Source organism: Erythrolamprus reginae, chromosome 1 (assembly GCF_031021105.1).
Source record: "Erythrolamprus reginae isolate rEryReg1 chromosome 1, rEryReg1.hap1, whole genome shotgun sequence".
Classification (NCBI taxonomy): domain Eukaryota; kingdom Metazoa; phylum Chordata; class Lepidosauria; order Squamata; family Dipsadidae; genus Erythrolamprus; species Erythrolamprus reginae.
The window spans coordinates 31,583,386-31,600,781 of record NC_091950.1 but is presented as its reverse complement, the minus strand read 5'-3'; the positions used below and the strand labels follow the sequence as shown (position 1 = coordinate 31,600,781).

Sequence of the window (17,396 nt, the reverse complement as noted above, 5' to 3'; positions counted from 1 at the left end):
TCGGCCACGACGGAGGCCTCGACTGCGCGTGCGCACAACGCCCGGCTCTGATAGAACAGCGGCGCTTTCAATCGTTCCAATAGGAAGCGTAGAGGGGAAGCCACCGAAGGCCGCCTGGCAGGGACGCTTCAGGCGGGTCTCGCGGGCACAAGACGCTCGTGGAAGACCTCGGCGCGCGCAGTGCGCGCCGGGGCATGTAGTTCATTCCCTCACGAAACAGGGCCAAAAGTCTTCAATGGTGCTAATATTATCTACACCCAGGAAAGGTTGATTTTTTTTTTTACTTTGTTTTAAATGCAACATTGGAAAGCACGATTGTGGTACACACGCCTCTCCCCGTGAACGGTTGAAAAGGCTGCCGGGAGTCGAAAATTTTGGAGGGAGGAGTCTGTGGATCGTTAGCGGAAATGACGCAGACCGCAGTCGCCTCTTTCTTTTCTCCTCTTCCGCTGCGTCTGCCTGTTTTGTTGTGCCTGAAAGGAGCCCGCTGAGGCCTCCGCCCGCTCGGGCTGCCGTCCCCTGAGTCCGGTGAGTTACCCTCCTCTGTGATATTAATTGTGGGGGAATGGCCGAAATGGAGGAATTTGAACCAGAGAAGGCGTGACTCGAGAACGATATCGAGGGGGGCAAACAACATTAATAATAAATATTATTATTTATTAAATTTGTATGCCGCCCCGAGTCTACGGAGTGGCGGCATACAAATTTAATCAACAACAACAACAACAACAACAACAGCAGCAAGCATAATATGAGGCGGAGGTTAGAAGGGAGGGCTCTTCCCCCTGGGCAGGTTAATGTGCCTTTATCATCTCTACGTGCTCGCTAACTGTTTTCGGGGGGGGGGGGTTATCCAGTAATATTGGGGATAGTCTGCTGGGGAGTTGTGGTTACTAGACCTGAATGCAAGAACAGAACGTGATTGACTTGGCTTTCAAGAGACTTGGTGGCGATTTCTGTAATGTCTCTCTTGAGACAAGAAGAGTGAGGTTAAAGTTGATTATTTGCTTTGTACCGAACTTGTCATAATCATAGAACCTCGTTAGAATGCAGTACTGCCAGCTACTTCTGCTGATCACCGGCTGCCAGCAGTTTGGCAGATTGAATTTCAGTAGGCTCAAGGTTGACTCAGCCTTCCATTCTTCCAAGGTGGGTAAAATGAGGACCCAGATTGTTGGGGGCAAGATGCTTACTCTCTGTAAATCACTTAGAAAGGGCTGTGAAGCACTGTGAAGCAACATGAGAAAATATTATTTTACTGAAAGAGTAGTAGATCCTTGGAACAAACTTCGTGGTTGGTAAATCCACAGTAACTAAATTTAAACATGCCTGGGACAAACATATATCCATCCTAAGATAAAATACAAAAATAATATAAGGGCAGACTAGATGAATCATGAGGTCTTTTTCTGCCGTCAGTCTTCTATGTTTCTATATACAGTAAGTGTAAATGCTACTCTATAGTCAAATGTACATGCTGTAAATGGCTGGTTTTCAAATGCAGGGGTAGATTTTAACATAGGGACCTGTGGGGGAATAATGTGGTGGTTCTAAATCTTTCATGCTTTAGTGATGTTCATCCATCATGTTCGAAAAGGACCTTGACATCTAATGGGTACGCAATGTGTCTGCAGGTGGCTGGTAAAGCCTATAAGGGCACGAAATGTTCTGCCACATGTTGGGCAGATTTGTGGGCACCATTGTCACAGCATTTGCAACTCTGGCTTTGCAGAGTGCTCACTTCTCTTCTGCTATGAATGATCTTTGACCTCAGATGTCTGGCAGCCTTGGTGGATCAGCATGTACCATGTTGGTCGATCTTGTGCCAGGGTTTCCCAGGAGGTGTTGCCGATGGCCTGCCCAACATGCCTGGCTTTTCATCAGCAAGGTGGGAATTGATGGCAGGCCTGCTCTGGAGAGGAAGTTCTAAAACATTCACATTTTACTAATTATTGTGATAAGGACTTCCAAAATAATCTTTGCCAGAAATGTGTGAGCATTCCATAGCCATAAAAATTCATGGAGCTTAAAGATAAAGCACTTAAAGAGTTTGTTGTAAAGCATTATGATTGGACACTAAAAAGTTGCTTTAGAGCAATGGGAATATAAATGTACCTCTATAACAGACATACTACTTCAATGACTCACTAGATGTTCGCTTTTCTGTACATCCTAAAGAAACTTTTTTAGCATTTTAAAGTGTTGCCCTGCTTACAGCACATAAACGAAACAGTATGAGATAGAGAATATATAGCCATACTGTGATTATTGTCTTATTGCTAGCTTTAGGCAGACATTATTTTCCGCTTCATACTCGCAATGTTTCAGACTCAAATTTTCTATTTCAGTACAGTTCTTTTTTCTTACTGTTATTAAAATATGTAAATCACTGCAAATAAAATAATAATAACAACAACAACAATTTATTAGATTTGTATGCCGCACCTGTCCGAAGACTCAGAGCTTGTATGTGTGTATGTCAGGGGTCGACAAAGTTGTTCAGAATCTAGGAGCCAGCCAAAAAATTTAGGAGCCAGAATTTTTTTTAAGCAAACTTGGTTTTTTGCCGAGTCTCCACCTGACATCGCTTTCACCCCCTCTGTCTCCTCCTTCCTCTCTCATCTCTTTCCTTCCTCTCCCTCCCTTTCTCTCTTTCCTTTCTCTCCCTTTCTGTCTATCCTTTCTATCTCTCACCCCTTCTCCCTCTTTCATTCCCTTTCTCTCCCTCCCTTTCTCTCTCATTCCTTTCTCTCCCTCTTTCCTTCCTATCTCTCTTTCTTTTTCTCCCTCCTTCATATCTTCTTTCTCTCCCCCTTCCTCCCTCTTTCCTTTCTCCCCCTCCCTTTCTCTTCCTTTTTCTCTATCCTTTCTACTTCTTACTCTTTCTTTCTCTCCCTCCTTCATTCAATTTTCTCTCCCCCCCTTCCTCCCTCTTTCCTTTCTCCCCCTCCCTTTCTCTTCCTTTTTCTCTATCCTTTCTGCTTCTTACTCTTTCTTTCTCTCCCTCCTTCATTCAATTTTCTCTCCCTCCCTTACTCTCTCTTTCCTTTCTCTCCCTCCCTTGTTCTCCCCTGGGGCTGCCTGTGCCTGCCCTGCACCACCCAACACGGACGGACAGCCCCCGGTCGTCGGTTCGTCGCCCCCCACCCCCCCACGGAGGGAGATCAGGCTGGCGAGGGCGGTAGAACTACGTCACCAGCCACTGGAGGGAGATCGGGCTGGCGGGGGCGGCGAATCCACCTCCCCAGCCGCGCGGAGGGAAATCCGGTAGGCGGGCGGGTGGCCGCGGCTCCCTGCGCGCCCCTGGAAAAGCGTACAGGGAACGGTGCCCGGGGCCGCTTTAGCCGCCCCCCCCTCCCCCCGCCATCTCCCCGCGACTGCCTGTGCCGCTGCAGCCGCGCCCCCCCCCCCCCCGCTCCCACCGCCAGTGCCCTCCCGCCGGGCAACCAAAGGACACTTGCCGATGACGACAGGGAACCTTCAGCTGGGCGGGCGCTGCCGTGCCGGTGCCTCCGACCTCCCGGTTCCTGCTCGATGCCGCGGTTTCTGGCGCTCTCCTGCTGGGCCCCAAAGAAGGAAGGCGGGAAAAAGGCGCGAAGAATGGAGCTCTCCTTCCTGCCTGCCTTCTTTGGGACCCAGCAGGAGAGCGCCAGAAACCGCGGCATCGGGCAGGAGCGGAGAGGTCAGAGGCACCGCAGCGCCCTTCTAGGCGCCAGACAACATTTTCTAGGCGCCACTGGCGACCAGGCGCCTGGGTTTGTCGAACCTTGGTGTATGTATCTATGTATTTGTGTTTATGTGTGTGTGTGAAAAGAAGATAAGGAAAGCAGAGATATGGATATGAATTAAGATAAAGAAGCTCAGTCATTTTTTAAAATTAGAAAGATTTGAAATAAAATACAGGGAGAATAATTTGTTGACATTCATAATCTCAAGAGGGGCTATTTCATAATTTTAACACTGTATTGGAAAACAAGCACATTCTGGTTATATTTACTTCATATGAAACCTTTGCAAGGGACACTTAAATGACCCAAATCTGGTTGGAGTACATAGGAGTCAAGCAATATAAGTCAAACTAGGACATGAAAATTCACCTAGAAATTCATTGGTAACCAATGCAAAGTTCACAAAATTACCATAAATTGGCTCCAGTGGCTCAATAAACAGACTGTTGCATTTTGCACTAGATGCAGTTTTGTGAAGTTTTCAGTTTCCCTCTATGGACGATATTGCATTGTGATAAGGACATGAGTCCTTATATTGCTTTATATATGTATCAAATGTATATTAGTTTAAAAAATTATGAAGATGTTTTTTAAATTTATTTTCACAGATGGACCAGTCATCTCCAACCTATATGATTGCTAATTTAATACCCCTGCATTCAGAGCAACTCCTGCAAGGCCTGAACTTACTCCGCCAGCACCATGAACTTTGTGATGTCATCCTTCGGGTTGGAGATGTCAAGATCCATGCCCATAAAGTTGTGCTTGCTAGTATCAGTCCATATTTCAAAGCCATGTTCAGTGGCAATCTCTCTGAAAAAGAAAATTCCGAAGTAGAATTCCAGTGCATTGCAGAAGCAGCTCTGCAGGCCATAGTGGAATATGCATATACTGGGACTGTATTCATATCACAGGACACCGTAGAATCACTTCTGCCCGCTGCCAATCTCTTGCAAATCAAGCTTGTGCTGAAAGAATGTTGCACCTTTTTAGAAAGCCAGCTGGATCCTGGCAATTGTATTGGTATCTCCCGTTTTGCAGAGACTTATGGCTGCCATGATCTGTACTCGGCTGCCAATAAATATATTTGTCAGAACTTTGAAGATGTTTGTCAGACAGAAGAGTTCTTTGAACTTACCCATTCTGAGCTGGATGAAATTGTTTCCAATGACTGCTTGAATGTGGTTACAGAGGAAAAGGTTTTTTATGCGCTGGAATCTTGGATCAAGTATGATGTGCAGGAGCGTCAGAAATTTCTGGCGCAGCTACTTCACTGTGTACGGCTGCCTCTGTTGAGTGTTAAATTTCTCACAAGACTTTATGAAGCCAATCATCTCATTCGTGATGACCATACCTGTAAACACCTGTTGAATGAAGCCCTGAAGTACCATTTCATGCCTGAACACAGGCTTTCATATCAGACTGTACTAACTACACGTCCTCGCTGCCCTCCTAAAGTGCTCTGTGCAGTGGGAGGAAAAGCTGGACTCTTTGCTTGTTTGGAAAGGTGAGAAATAAAAGCCACAAGAACAACCAAAAAAACCCCTCCTGGATTTAAGCAGCCTTGTCTTGCTAACCTCTTCTATTTACAAGTCAAAGTAGCTAGCAAAACTTGTCTCTGAAAAAAACTAGACAGGTTTTGACAACCTTCAGTTGTTTGTTATGCCATAGTAGAAAAAGGGAATAGCTTGGAACACAGAAACCTTAGAAAAGCAGATAATTAATCAGGGTGTTACACTTTTGAATATTCTTCATTTTGCTGCTGTTTTCACTGTCACAGACTTGTAAGAATCATTAGCATTCTTTTAGTCCCAGAATTTTTATCTTAATCATATCAATCTTAACGATTTATCCCATTTACTAAACAGGAAAGAGATTTCAGGGTTTGTTCCCCACAATTAAGTTTAAAATGATAATATAAATAACAACTGCAAATCTAACTTCTGTTCTGTCAGAAATATGAATGGTCTTATTATTTTTCTTTATCAACTGTTAAGGTTGTTACTACAACAAAGAAATGTTTTAAGGTTAATTATATTTATTAGATTTGTATGCTGCCCCTCTCCTCAGACTCCTGTATTCAGTTTCATTGCCTAAAATTGCAAGCTGTAAAATGTATGATAGGTCATATTTACAAAGTCACCAACTCAGTTATGCCCCGACTCACCTTTTTAGGGCTATATTTTACTTGACTATATTATCTCCAAATATTGAATAGAAGTCAGTTTTATTAAAGTACAATGGAATGGATACTGCTATTAGTTTAAATTCCTTTTCTTCCTCATAATCCTTTTGCTCAGACTGCTCTAAAGATTTAGGTGAGAATAGATTTTGTGTGAACTGCTTATACATTCAATCCTTTTTTGCAGCAGGAGCAAATTGAAAGATTATGAAAGATAAAGGGAGAAACTAGCTAGGGTGACTTCACTCTCCAGAATTTGCCCATTTAACAGAATCTAAGTTAATGTATTTACAAACAAATTTATAGAACTGCTCAACTCATACCCAGGTGACATTGGTGGCCCTTATAATATTTAAAAACATCCACCATATGATATCCCATTAAAAAAGAATCCACTCCCATGGCAATGACAATCAAATCAGCCACTTGTCTGCCTTCATCTCCATTTATGGACCATATTTTTTTAGGTCCTTTCAGTTCCAGTAAGCAATCTTTTCATTAAGTAGCTGAACTGTTTTTTCAGAACAAAGCTCTGCTTTGGTAAAAGTTGAGTGATATAAAGTATTGTGGTTCAAGGAATATTATGTGAAAGTATCCCCTATTTGTTCTCAGAACAAATCACATGATTGCATTCTTAATTTAGTTTCATATAAATAAATATTGCAAGTAAAATTATTTTAAAGATTTGTTATCCAGAATTTCTTTCTAACCCTTATGATTTAGAGACTGGTTACATACCTCATACTGAGCAGTGGTTTGTTTATAATTAATTTGATGAATATTCTACAGAGATCATACTTAGCTGCTAAACCATCAGCTATTATTTACACAATGACTTCGTTTATCCAAAGCATAAAGCTCAAACCATATATGGCTTAACACAAAATACTAATTCAGTGACAATGTTTTTGTGCTTAGGGTCTGTTTAGAAGATGGTTCAGTATCAAACAACTCAAACCAGCATTTTAAAAAAACTGTTGGAAATGGACATGGGATAAAAGTGTTTAAATTCCATTTGGGATATCAGCTGTCGATATATTGAAATTCCATTTTGCCTCATGGTTGTTTTTTGTCTTCTCCAGTGTTGAGATGTATTTTCCTAAGAATGACTCTTGGATAGGCTTGGCACCTCTGAGTGTTCCTCGCTATGAATTTGGAATCTGTGCCCTTGATCAGAAAATCTATGTAATAGGAGGAATTGCAACCCACATGTGTCAAGGCATCAATTATCGGAAGCATGAAAGCTCTGTGGAATGCTGGGACCCTGATACAAACACTTGGACATCGATTGAGAGTATGAATGAGAGCCGAAGTACTTTGGGTGTAACAGTTTTGTCACGAGAAATCTATGCCTTGGGAGGTTATGATGGGCAGTCCTACCTGCAATCCGTGGAGAAGTATATTCCCAAGGTGAAGGAGTGGCAGCCTGTTGCACCAATGAACAAAACCAGGAGTTGCTTTGCTGCAGCTGTTTTAGATGGAATGATTTATGCCATTGGGGGATATGGTCCAGCTCATATGAACAGGCAAGTGCATGTTTAAACTTGGCAATTTACCGTTGTTCTTATATATTTATTGATTGGATTTGATCATATTATATGGGTACCCTGTCATGGAAAGTGACTCTTGGTGGTATGCAGCAGAACAATTTGAAAAGTGTTCGGAAACTTCAGATCGTGCAGAATGCAGCTGCAAGAGCAATCATGGGCTTTCCCAAATATTCGGAGAGGGGCGGCATACAAATCTAATAAATTATTATTATTATTATTATTATTATTATTATTATTATTATTATTATTATTATTATGCCCATGTTACACCAACACGCCGCAGTCTGCATTGGTTGCCGATCAATTTCCGGTCACAATTCAAAGTGTTGGTTATGACCTATAAAGCCCTTCATGGCACTGGACCAGATTACCTCAGGGACCGCCTTCTGCTGCACGAATCCCAGCGACCAGTTAGGTCCCACAGAGTGGGTCTTCTCCGGGTCCTGTCAACCAAACAATGTTGCTTGGCGGGACCCAGAGGAAGAGCCTTCTCTGTGGCGGCCCCGGCCCTCTGGAACCAACTCCCCCAGAGATTAGAATTGCCCCCACCCTCCTTGCCTTTCGAAAGCTGCTTAAAACCCACCTCTGCCGCCAGGCATGGGGGAACTGAGATACACTTCCCCCTAGGCCTTTACAATTTTATGCATGGTATGTCTGTATGTATGATTGGTTTTTATATAATAGGTTTTTAACTGTTTTAAGTATTGGATTTTGTTATACACCGTTTTATTGCTGTTGTTAGCCGCCCCGAGTCTGCGGAAAGGGGCGGCATACAAATCCAATAAATAAATAAATAATAAATAAACAATAATATACAGGACCCTCTACTATATTATTAATTCTCAGTGTAACAATGCCTGCATAATACAACATGTGCACACACATGTCAGAAACCAACATTTTACTTCCTTTACATTGCTACAGGTATACGTTTTGAGTCTCTTTATTGTCCTACATTTGCTACCTTTTTACAGATTTTTTTTAGCTCTTCGTTAATTATATGTGGAATGTCTGTGGTACAGGTACAACAATTGAGCCCAAAATTTCTGTTGCTAAGCGAGACTCTTGAATTTTGCCCCATTTTATGACCTTCCTTGCCACATTTGTTAAGTGAATCACTGTGGCTGTTAAGTTAGTAACATGGTTGTTAAATGAATCTGGTTTTCTCATTGAGTTTGCTTGTCAGAATGTCACAGGCCGTGATCATATGATCACGGCAACCATCATAAATACGAGTTAGTTGCTTAGCATCTGAATATGATCATGTGACTATGGAGCTGCAACGGTAGTAAGTGTAAAAACTGGTCATAAGCTATTTTTTTCAGTGCCATTGTAACTTCAAACAGTCACTAAATGAACTGTTAGATGTCAAGGATTACCTGTATTTTAATCATCAAAAGGACACAATTAAATCCCATTAAACTAGGGTTAGGTGGGGGTGGGCTTTTTTGGTATTGTATTGTGGCTAGATGCCATACGTCCCCTTATCTCCTCAATCGTATAATTGTCATACATCCATTGATTTTTTAAAAAAGTTGCTTTGTTTTATACCTTAAGTCATATTCAATCCTTTCTCTCCTTTTGGTCCCTGATTTCCATCTTGACTGTAGAGTTTTATGTGCTATCAAAATACCTTGACTGTAACTTGTATCTCAAGAGGCCATTGAAGCTACATTCGTGTGGGAATTGCAACTTGCTGGTTATCCCTCCTGAAAGCAGCTACAGTACTAACTTGCACTAATCAGTAGAAACTCTGGTCATTAAATGCTGTTGTTTGTTTCCATTTGCAGTGTGGAACGTTATGATCCCAACAAGGACTCCTGGGAAGCAGTTGTACCAATGGCAGACAAGAGAATAAACTTTGGCGTTGGGGTTATGTTGGGTTTTATTTTTGTAGTTGGAGGGCACAATGGTGTTTCTCATTTGTCCAGCATTGAGCGGTATGATCCACACCAAAACCAATGGACTATCTGTCATCCAATGAAGGAACCCCGAACTGGTAATGAATTTCTCAGTTTATTATCTAAACTGCTCCTGTTCAGTTGAATTTTTTTGTTCTTTTTTTCATGTCACTTTGGGAGCAATTAAGTCTTACTTTGAATGAAAAAAAATCATCAGAGTTCTCCCTTACTGTGCTACTTCTACACAAATGGGATAATGTGTAAGAATGTTCCAAGTCCTAAAAAAATAAACTTATGATAAACCCAAAAACCCCTAGAAAAGGGAACAGAGAGAATTATTTGAACAGCATTTATAGGGGTGATTATAGAAATAAAGATGGAATAAAATGTTGGATCATTTAGGGCTTCAGAGGGCTTTCTAACAAAATAAATTAAACTTAGTTTTGTGTGAATGTGGATAGACAACATGTCAATTCTAGAGTTAGATGCTTTGGTGATTGAGTAATAATATTGCTTAGGTAATTCATTTGATACCATTCTAGATCTTATAGCTGTTAATGAATGCAATTCAGATGGTTTTTTATTTACTCTTCTAGTAATTTCTATCCTTACAGGAATTATCCTTACAGGACCCTCTTCCTGTAAGGCAATTACCGTAGATATTTGAGAACTAGTCCATATTTTGGAATTTTCAAACATCATGCGTGTAATGCAGAATCTCCATTATTTCCATCCTACCATTTCATTATTTGGCTCAGGTGTTAGGATTGCAACAGATCTCAGCAAACTATAAAGCACAGTCTGTAAAAATAAATCTTCCTCTGGAAAGACCATATTCTTTTCTCCCTCTTGTTCTGGCCTTGCAGCTAACAGGCATGGTGCAGGTAAATTTTGCAGAGTCCAAGGGGAGGCTGAGCTTATGAAGAAATAGGCATAGAAGAGAAATGACTGGAGAAAGGATGATATCTGGAATAGATGGCTTTCCTTATGAGGTCTCCTCTGATGTTCACTGCTGAAGCATTTCTGGAGAGACAGCCAGCTAGCAACCACTTACTCATGAGGCATACACTTCAACAGAGACAGGGCTTCCCTGTCTGTTCAGCCTAATATCCAGTTTAGCAGAAAAAGCTTCCAAGCTGAGTGAAAGCTTGTAGTTGATCAATTCACAGACTTCTCAAGCTTCAAGTACCACACCAAACAAACATGACACACACAGGCCTCTCCCATGACCTCTGTTTCATTCAATTCAATAGTGCCAACATCCTTTTCCCCATTGTCTTGAGATATGCCCATGTTGCACCAACACTCCGCAGTCTGCATTGGTTGCCGATCAGTTTCCGGTCACAGTTCAAAGTGTTGGTTATGACCTATAAAGCCCCTCATGGCACTGGACCAGATTATCTCAGGGACCGCCTTCTGCTGCACGAATCCCAGGGACCTCTCCGGGTCCCGTCAACTAAACAATGCCGCTTGGCGGGACCCAGGGGAAGAGCCTTCTCTGTGGTGGCCCCGGCCCTCTGGAACCAACTCCCCCCAGAGATTAGAATTGCCCCCACCCTCCTTGCCTTTTGTAAGCTACTTAAAATCCACCTCTGCCGCCAGGCATGGGGGAATTGAGATTCCCTTTCCCCCTAAGCCTTTACAATTTTATGCATGATATGTCTGTCTGTATGTTTGATTTTTATATTAATAGGTTTTTAATCGTTTTTAGTATTGGATTATTATTGTACGCTGTCTTATTGCTGTTAGCCGCCCCGAGTCTCCGGAGAGGAGCGGCATACAAATCCAATAAATAAATAAATTCAAAAAAGAAAAGGAGAAAAAATAGAATCCCAACCTAACCAGAATATATACTGTTGGGTCTGAGGAAGTGGAGCTGTTATTTCAACTGCTTATTTATTAGATACTTGATTCTAGAGAATATAGCTATTTCAGCTCAAAACTTCAAGGATAAATTGCTGTTTTCTTCCTCAGCCAAAGCTCTTTATGGCAGTAAAAGCATAACCTGGAGGCCAAGAATTTGTTCCAGAAAACATTTACTGCCTAACCCATTTTCATGATATTGGAGTAATATTTGGCCATTTCTGTTCTGAGTTTCCTATACCATTGTCTTTTGCTAGGCTCCATGATAGAGAAAGGCAGTGAAGAGATGTTGAAGGTAGAATGTTACAGGTGTTCCTTCCTTCCCTCAGGAAAATACCTAATCTTTGGACATTTTCCACCCTCCACATTACAGCATTCATCATGATGATTAGGTTTTTACTTGCCTTTTTTTACATATATCTGAAGATGGTGAACATATGTAATACTCCTGCATCCTATCTTCCTCATAATGACCACAAGCTCTTTATCACTTATTTAAATTGTGATGTGTGTGTGTGTATAATCTGTGTGTTTCTCTCATGGAAAGGACTTGATTTTGTAATGTTAAATATATATGTTTTCTTTTTTTCTTCCCCATAGGAGTTGGTGCAGCTGTAATTGATACGTATCTTTATGTAGTTGGTGGACACTCAGGGTCATCCTATCTTAATACCGTACAGAAATACGACCCTATATCTGACAACTGGATGGACACTTCTGGTATGATGTACTGCCGTTGTAATTTTGGCTTGACTGCACTTTGAAGAATGCATTTGAGGACGCAAGTAGCACTGAACATGCCCAACCTGTACAAAGCAGAAAGTGTATTTCTTCAAGATGGGAGAAAGGAGAAATGACTTAATTGTAATGCAAACAGGTGAACCCCAAATGAGAATTGGATATTGTTGATAGGAAAGAAATGGAAGGAGAGAATATGGAACTGTCTTTCTAATGGGGATCCAAGTTGCACATTGTTATTGATCTGAAATAATTTCTCTTGATAAAAGAAGCACTGTGTTGCCTGCAATTGGCAAAAAAAACCCTCCCAATCTCAGAGCTTTGATCTTTAGCTTCCTGTGACTGGCATAGGTAATATTGCTAAAGGGGTGGGATCATTTGACTGTGTTGCACAATCTTATTAGATGTCTGTCTCCATATTTACATAGAGACCATGATTGCTTCACATTTTTTATAAACAGTTAAAGGGCTGCCTTTTCCTCCACCCACTAATGCAGGTTTTGTAAATATCAGATACTGTAATTTGTTTATCTGCACTTAATACGCCGCCTCCATTCGAAGTGGAGGGATAATTTACTGGAGGATAAGAACGGATAGCTGTTTTCAGCTCAATGCATTTAAAGTTTTATTTTTATTCTTACATTATTTGGACCTGTCTGTACATCTGAAAGGTAACCCTTCTTGCCATTTATCTGAAGACCTACAGCTTTTAAACTGATAGAGAAAGCCCAGTGACTTGGGTTTTATTAAAATTATGCGTAATGATATGCCAGCACCCATGTAAATGTTCCAGAAAGAAATATCTTCCACTTCTGTGTAGCCCACACGTGACTACAAAGAATGTACAACCAAATTTTCAGTGCGAACTGACTTTGACATGGTGCTAAACAATTAGATTGTTGAGATTGTTAGAAATATTAAGAAGGATGGTTTGAATATGTACAGCATTGAACTTAAGGCATATTTTTGACTGCATTAATACCTTTTTTATCATTAGTGGTCTGCAAGACATACCTACTAAATTGATACATAACTCTATTTTTCTTTTCTATTCCTGTGAAATTATCTTTCTTATGCTAATATTTCTTAGATGAGCATGTCTGGTGAGCAGAAGCCTGAACAGATTAGAGAATGGAGGGAGTATTGATTTCCTCAGAGATAGTTCTCCTCCTTAAAAAAATGAATTACGTAACAATACTGGGTATTTATCTCTGCATTCTTAGCTGCTTCCCCAAACATTGTTTTGAGATATTCTACAACTTAGCAGAACTTTTTAGTAGTGATTGGATTGTTCTGTAATAGGGCAATTTCTCACTGAAATTTGGTCATCGATACATCATCCTGAAACTCACTGTTAAGGTTCTAAGAGAACAAAGCATGACCTTATTTTTTAATATTATTTAAAATAGATAACCGAAACTGTTTCTGCAGTTTTCTCTTTCAGGTACTTTTCAGTGTATATTTCTGCTTTGTTGAAAGAGTTGTACTTCAGTTTATTCTTGTCTTGACTTTTCTCCCTTAGGAAGTACATTTGTCCTCATTTCCCTTTAGCATGATTTTTGATAGTGTTCACAAACATGCAATAATAACGTGTGGCTGACCTATATTTTAAACCTGTCTACATGAAAGGGGAGATTATGGACTAGTAGCTTGTGCTCTGTAATAAGAATGGCAGCTAACCAAAGCTGCAAAAGCTCTTCTTCTTCCATGAGCTAATCAATGTTCTAAGTAAAACCAGAAGAGCACACTTCTTAAACTACTTAACATCATTTTTCTACCAACACTTGAAGATGTTATCAAATCCTAAAAATCTTCTTTAGGTATTTGTGGAGTTAAGCAGAGTTTTGAAGCAACTAACTATGAAACAAGAAATTTGTAATATGCTAGTTGATACTTGTTATGCAGCAATAATAGCATAATGCAACATGTACATTGATTTTTTAAATGCATGGAACTGTGTGCTTAGGACATTCTCATTCATTTCAGTGAAACTTGTTTTAGAGATCTGGATTCTGAAGAAAGCAATCATATGTGACAGTAGAAGCAATTGCTTGTTGTGGATCAACGGCTATTCAGTTTGCATTCACAAAAATGCAAAGTTAAATTGTTTTTTTGTCTTAGGTCTTTCTTCAAGCTGCCTTTGAATTTAGAAAAAATATATTGATGCTTGGTAGTTTGAGAAATTTCTCAAATAGTGAGAATCTGGTAATCAGACAGAATAACTCTAAACAAGGAAAGACAGAAAAGTGATCACTGAGTGGAAAATGCTTAAAAAACATTGTAGCTGAAGGACTTCAGAAGAGTTCACCTGGTTACCTGCCTTGTTCATGCATGTTTTGCAAAGTATCCACTGAAACTGCTTTGACTGGCAGACCTGAACATCAGAGTTAAGGACATTCTTTGCTTCTGTTTTAAAAAAGGAGTGCAGACCATGACAACATTTGATATTCTTCAGCACCCCTTTTGGGTGATGGCATGTACCCAGTAAGAAGTCAGTTACTCTAAATATAGCACTTTTTGAGTTATTAGTAAATCTCCCGGCAGTTTGAGGGTAGCCCTTATTCTGCAGTTCAGCTAAGGACATTGATTTATTTGAGTCTATCTTGATATTTGTCCATGAGGAGATTAGATTGATTGCTTTAATTATGTAGACCATCTGTATTAACAACAACTTAAGACACAAGTCAGAATTTTAGTCAGAATTAGATTAATTCACTAGTGCAGTAGATATTATCTCTGTAGCAAATACAGGGAATAATACTATATTTAAATAAACTCATCATAGTCATTTTCACCATTCACTGAACTACTCAAATGTAGAGAAATTGGACAGCCAATTTTAGCATTTGTAGGCTGCAATAAGCTACTTATAGCTCAGCATTAGAGAAAGCCTTCCCTAAAATAGTACCTACCTTAACATCCAGTTCCACAAAACCATTCAAGTGACTTACTTAATGATTAAGCAAAAGCACTTTAACATTTCCTGGCTGTTTATTTTTAGATTTTTTTGTTTGAAAGAAAAATAACCCACAGCTTTGTACATAGATAATATCGGGTAGCATTATAGGCATATATAATACAAGAACGGTAATCCTCAACCTTTTGACCACAATTGGGATGGAATTTCCATCATAAAATGAGGTTGTTGACTGAGTTATGCCCAGTTTTATGATCTTTTTTTCTGTGGCCATTAAGCAAATCACGACAGTCATTAATTGAAGCTGGCTTCCTCCATTGAATTTGTTTGTCGGAAGCTAGCTGGGAAGATCTCAGATGGTGATCATGTAACCTTGGGATGCTGCAGCCGTTGTAAATGAATATGAGTTGTCAAGCACCCCAATTTTGAGCATGTGACCATGGAAATACTGCAACCATCGTAAGTGTGAGGAAAGGGCATAAGTCACTTTTTTTCATCCCTGTCATCACTTTGGTCACTAAACGTAGTTAAGGATTACCTATAATCTTCATTGAAAGCACAACTCCAGAACCAGACACTGTTTCCAGTGCCAGCATCTGTTGATATAGAATTTTTTATGAGAGATATAGAAGTTAGCACCTTGTCTGGGTCTTTTCTTCAGTCAATAAATAATAAATGGTATAAAAGGGTTCCTGGAGATATGTCAGCTAGAGTTTAAGATTGAAGCCTCACAGTGGTTAAATATTTTTGTTATGTGGCAAACCTAGGCAGTCTTCTATTTCAATTTTTTTTCTTCCTTGTTTTTTTCTTCTACCCCATCTACCAAGGTTCATTTGTTAACGCCTTCCATTCTATGACAGAATATGAGCTCACTCTCCTACTTGCCTTAAATCCCCTTTCATTCATGAAAGAACTGAGAAATAATTCCTTTTCTTTGCCTTACATGCTATTCTGTGTTTTCACTTTTGTGATCGAATTCTAAACCTACATACACAGTAGCTTTTGGTAAGATTCTGACCTGCAGAGAGGGATTTATTGTGGATGTTAGGATATGGGCAGTGTTGTTTTATGTTGTGTTCTCCTACCAGCAGAGTTTCATGTTCTTTTTCTCTCTGCCATCTTTCTTTACAAAGATGGTAGTTGAGTAGGAAGCCACCAGGTAATTTTCTCCTTTGTTTGCTAAATGTGGTCATGTTCTGTTGTTGTTGCTACAGTATTTCATTTGAATGTGCACTGTTTACTAAATAAATTTATGAAGACAAAAAAAGTTTGGTTTTCATTCTTTTAAATATGTCACTTGATTATCTTCATCTTTAAATACCACAGATTAGAAGTAGAAATATTCTTTAGTAAACACACTTTTATTGGGAGGGTTGAGGGGTTTCAATCAAGCTCACAGCCATAATATGGCCTATAATAGACATAAAATCTGCAAAAACATCATTTTCATAATCATAGTTGCATGTAATCAATTTACAGTTAAAGAGAAAAGTGGGATGAAAGAAAACCAGTTACTGAGTCAACATACTTTCTGGATAAAGAAGGACACTGAGGAGGAGTGGATGATATATAGGATTTAAATTTTCAGCAACAAGTTTAACAGGAATTGGATATCAACAGTTCCAAATGGTTAATGAGACAGTAACTTAGAAATATTAAATTTGGTGAAAGTGTTTTTTAAAATATTGGAATTAAACATGCAAACAGACCTGACTTCCGCGGGGCTGTTATTTTTTAGCATTAAGAGCATAGATTTTACAGAATGTAAAGATAATGTGAGCCAGATTTTGACAGTGACTGCAACTATGGAGTGCCATTTTAGATGAATGTATCAAGGGTACAGAAAGACAAAGCAAAAATAAAGGGGCGAACCTGCCTTTTACTTTCCTTCATAACTGAGACACTTTCATTTCTGATTACAAAATTAGAAGAACGACAATTACCACATGAGCAGAAAAAGCGGAAGAATGGAGGAGGGGATTATTAGCACAATTTACAGAAAGAGGAATTAAATGAGAATTGCTTCAGAAAATGTTTGAGGATTTACACAAAAAGTTGTTGGAATCACTTAGTACTAAATGAACAGCTTTAGAAGAGAAAAATCACCAGACATTTAAAACTTAAGACTTTTTGAAAAGTAAGACAAAAGATATTAATGGAGATATGAAAAGATAAAGCGGATACAGAGGCAAAAAAATGACAAAATTAATAGAAATTGCAAAATTAGGAAGGGACAACCTAGTGCATTTTGTTAGGAAGAAGAGACCAAGTTCTGTAGAAACATTGTAATACAAGATTGAAGATTAATAATACAGATGCATTTGTTCTTGAAGAAATTCAATTAAAATGATCATTCATAGTGTTTGAAGAGGGCCTTGACTTCTAACGGGTTGTGGGCTGTCAATAGTGTGTCCACACGTGACTGGTAAGGCTATATGGGCACAAAATGTTATGCCACATGTTGGGCAGACATGTTGGCACCATTGTTGGAGCATTTGCACCTTTGGCAGTGTTAAC

At 39.7% G+C, this 17,396-nt stretch overlaps 1 protein-coding gene across 2 annotated transcripts; it reads left to right on the top strand.

Annotated features, from left to right (window-relative positions):
* Positions 1-20: 20 nt before the first annotated feature.
* Positions 21-16,146, top strand: KLHL28 (kelch like family member 28). 2 transcript variants are annotated; one of them, XM_070748651.1, is made up of 5 exons: positions 21-528; positions 4,337-5,235; positions 6,993-7,436; positions 9,251-9,459; positions 11,825-16,146. In XM_070748651.1, the coding sequence occupies exons 2-5, from the start codon at positions 4,337-4,339 to the stop codon at positions 11,986-11,988; spliced, it is 1,716 nt and encodes a 571-aa protein (XP_070604752.1). In that variant the 5' UTR covers positions 21-528; the 3' UTR covers positions 11,989-16,146. The 2 variants fall into 2 exon arrangements, with proteins under 2 accessions (XP_070604752.1, XP_070604759.1); XM_070748658.1 differs by lacking the exon at positions 21-528 and adding an exon at positions 1,103-1,149.
* Positions 16,147-17,396: the final 1,250 nt, after the last annotated feature.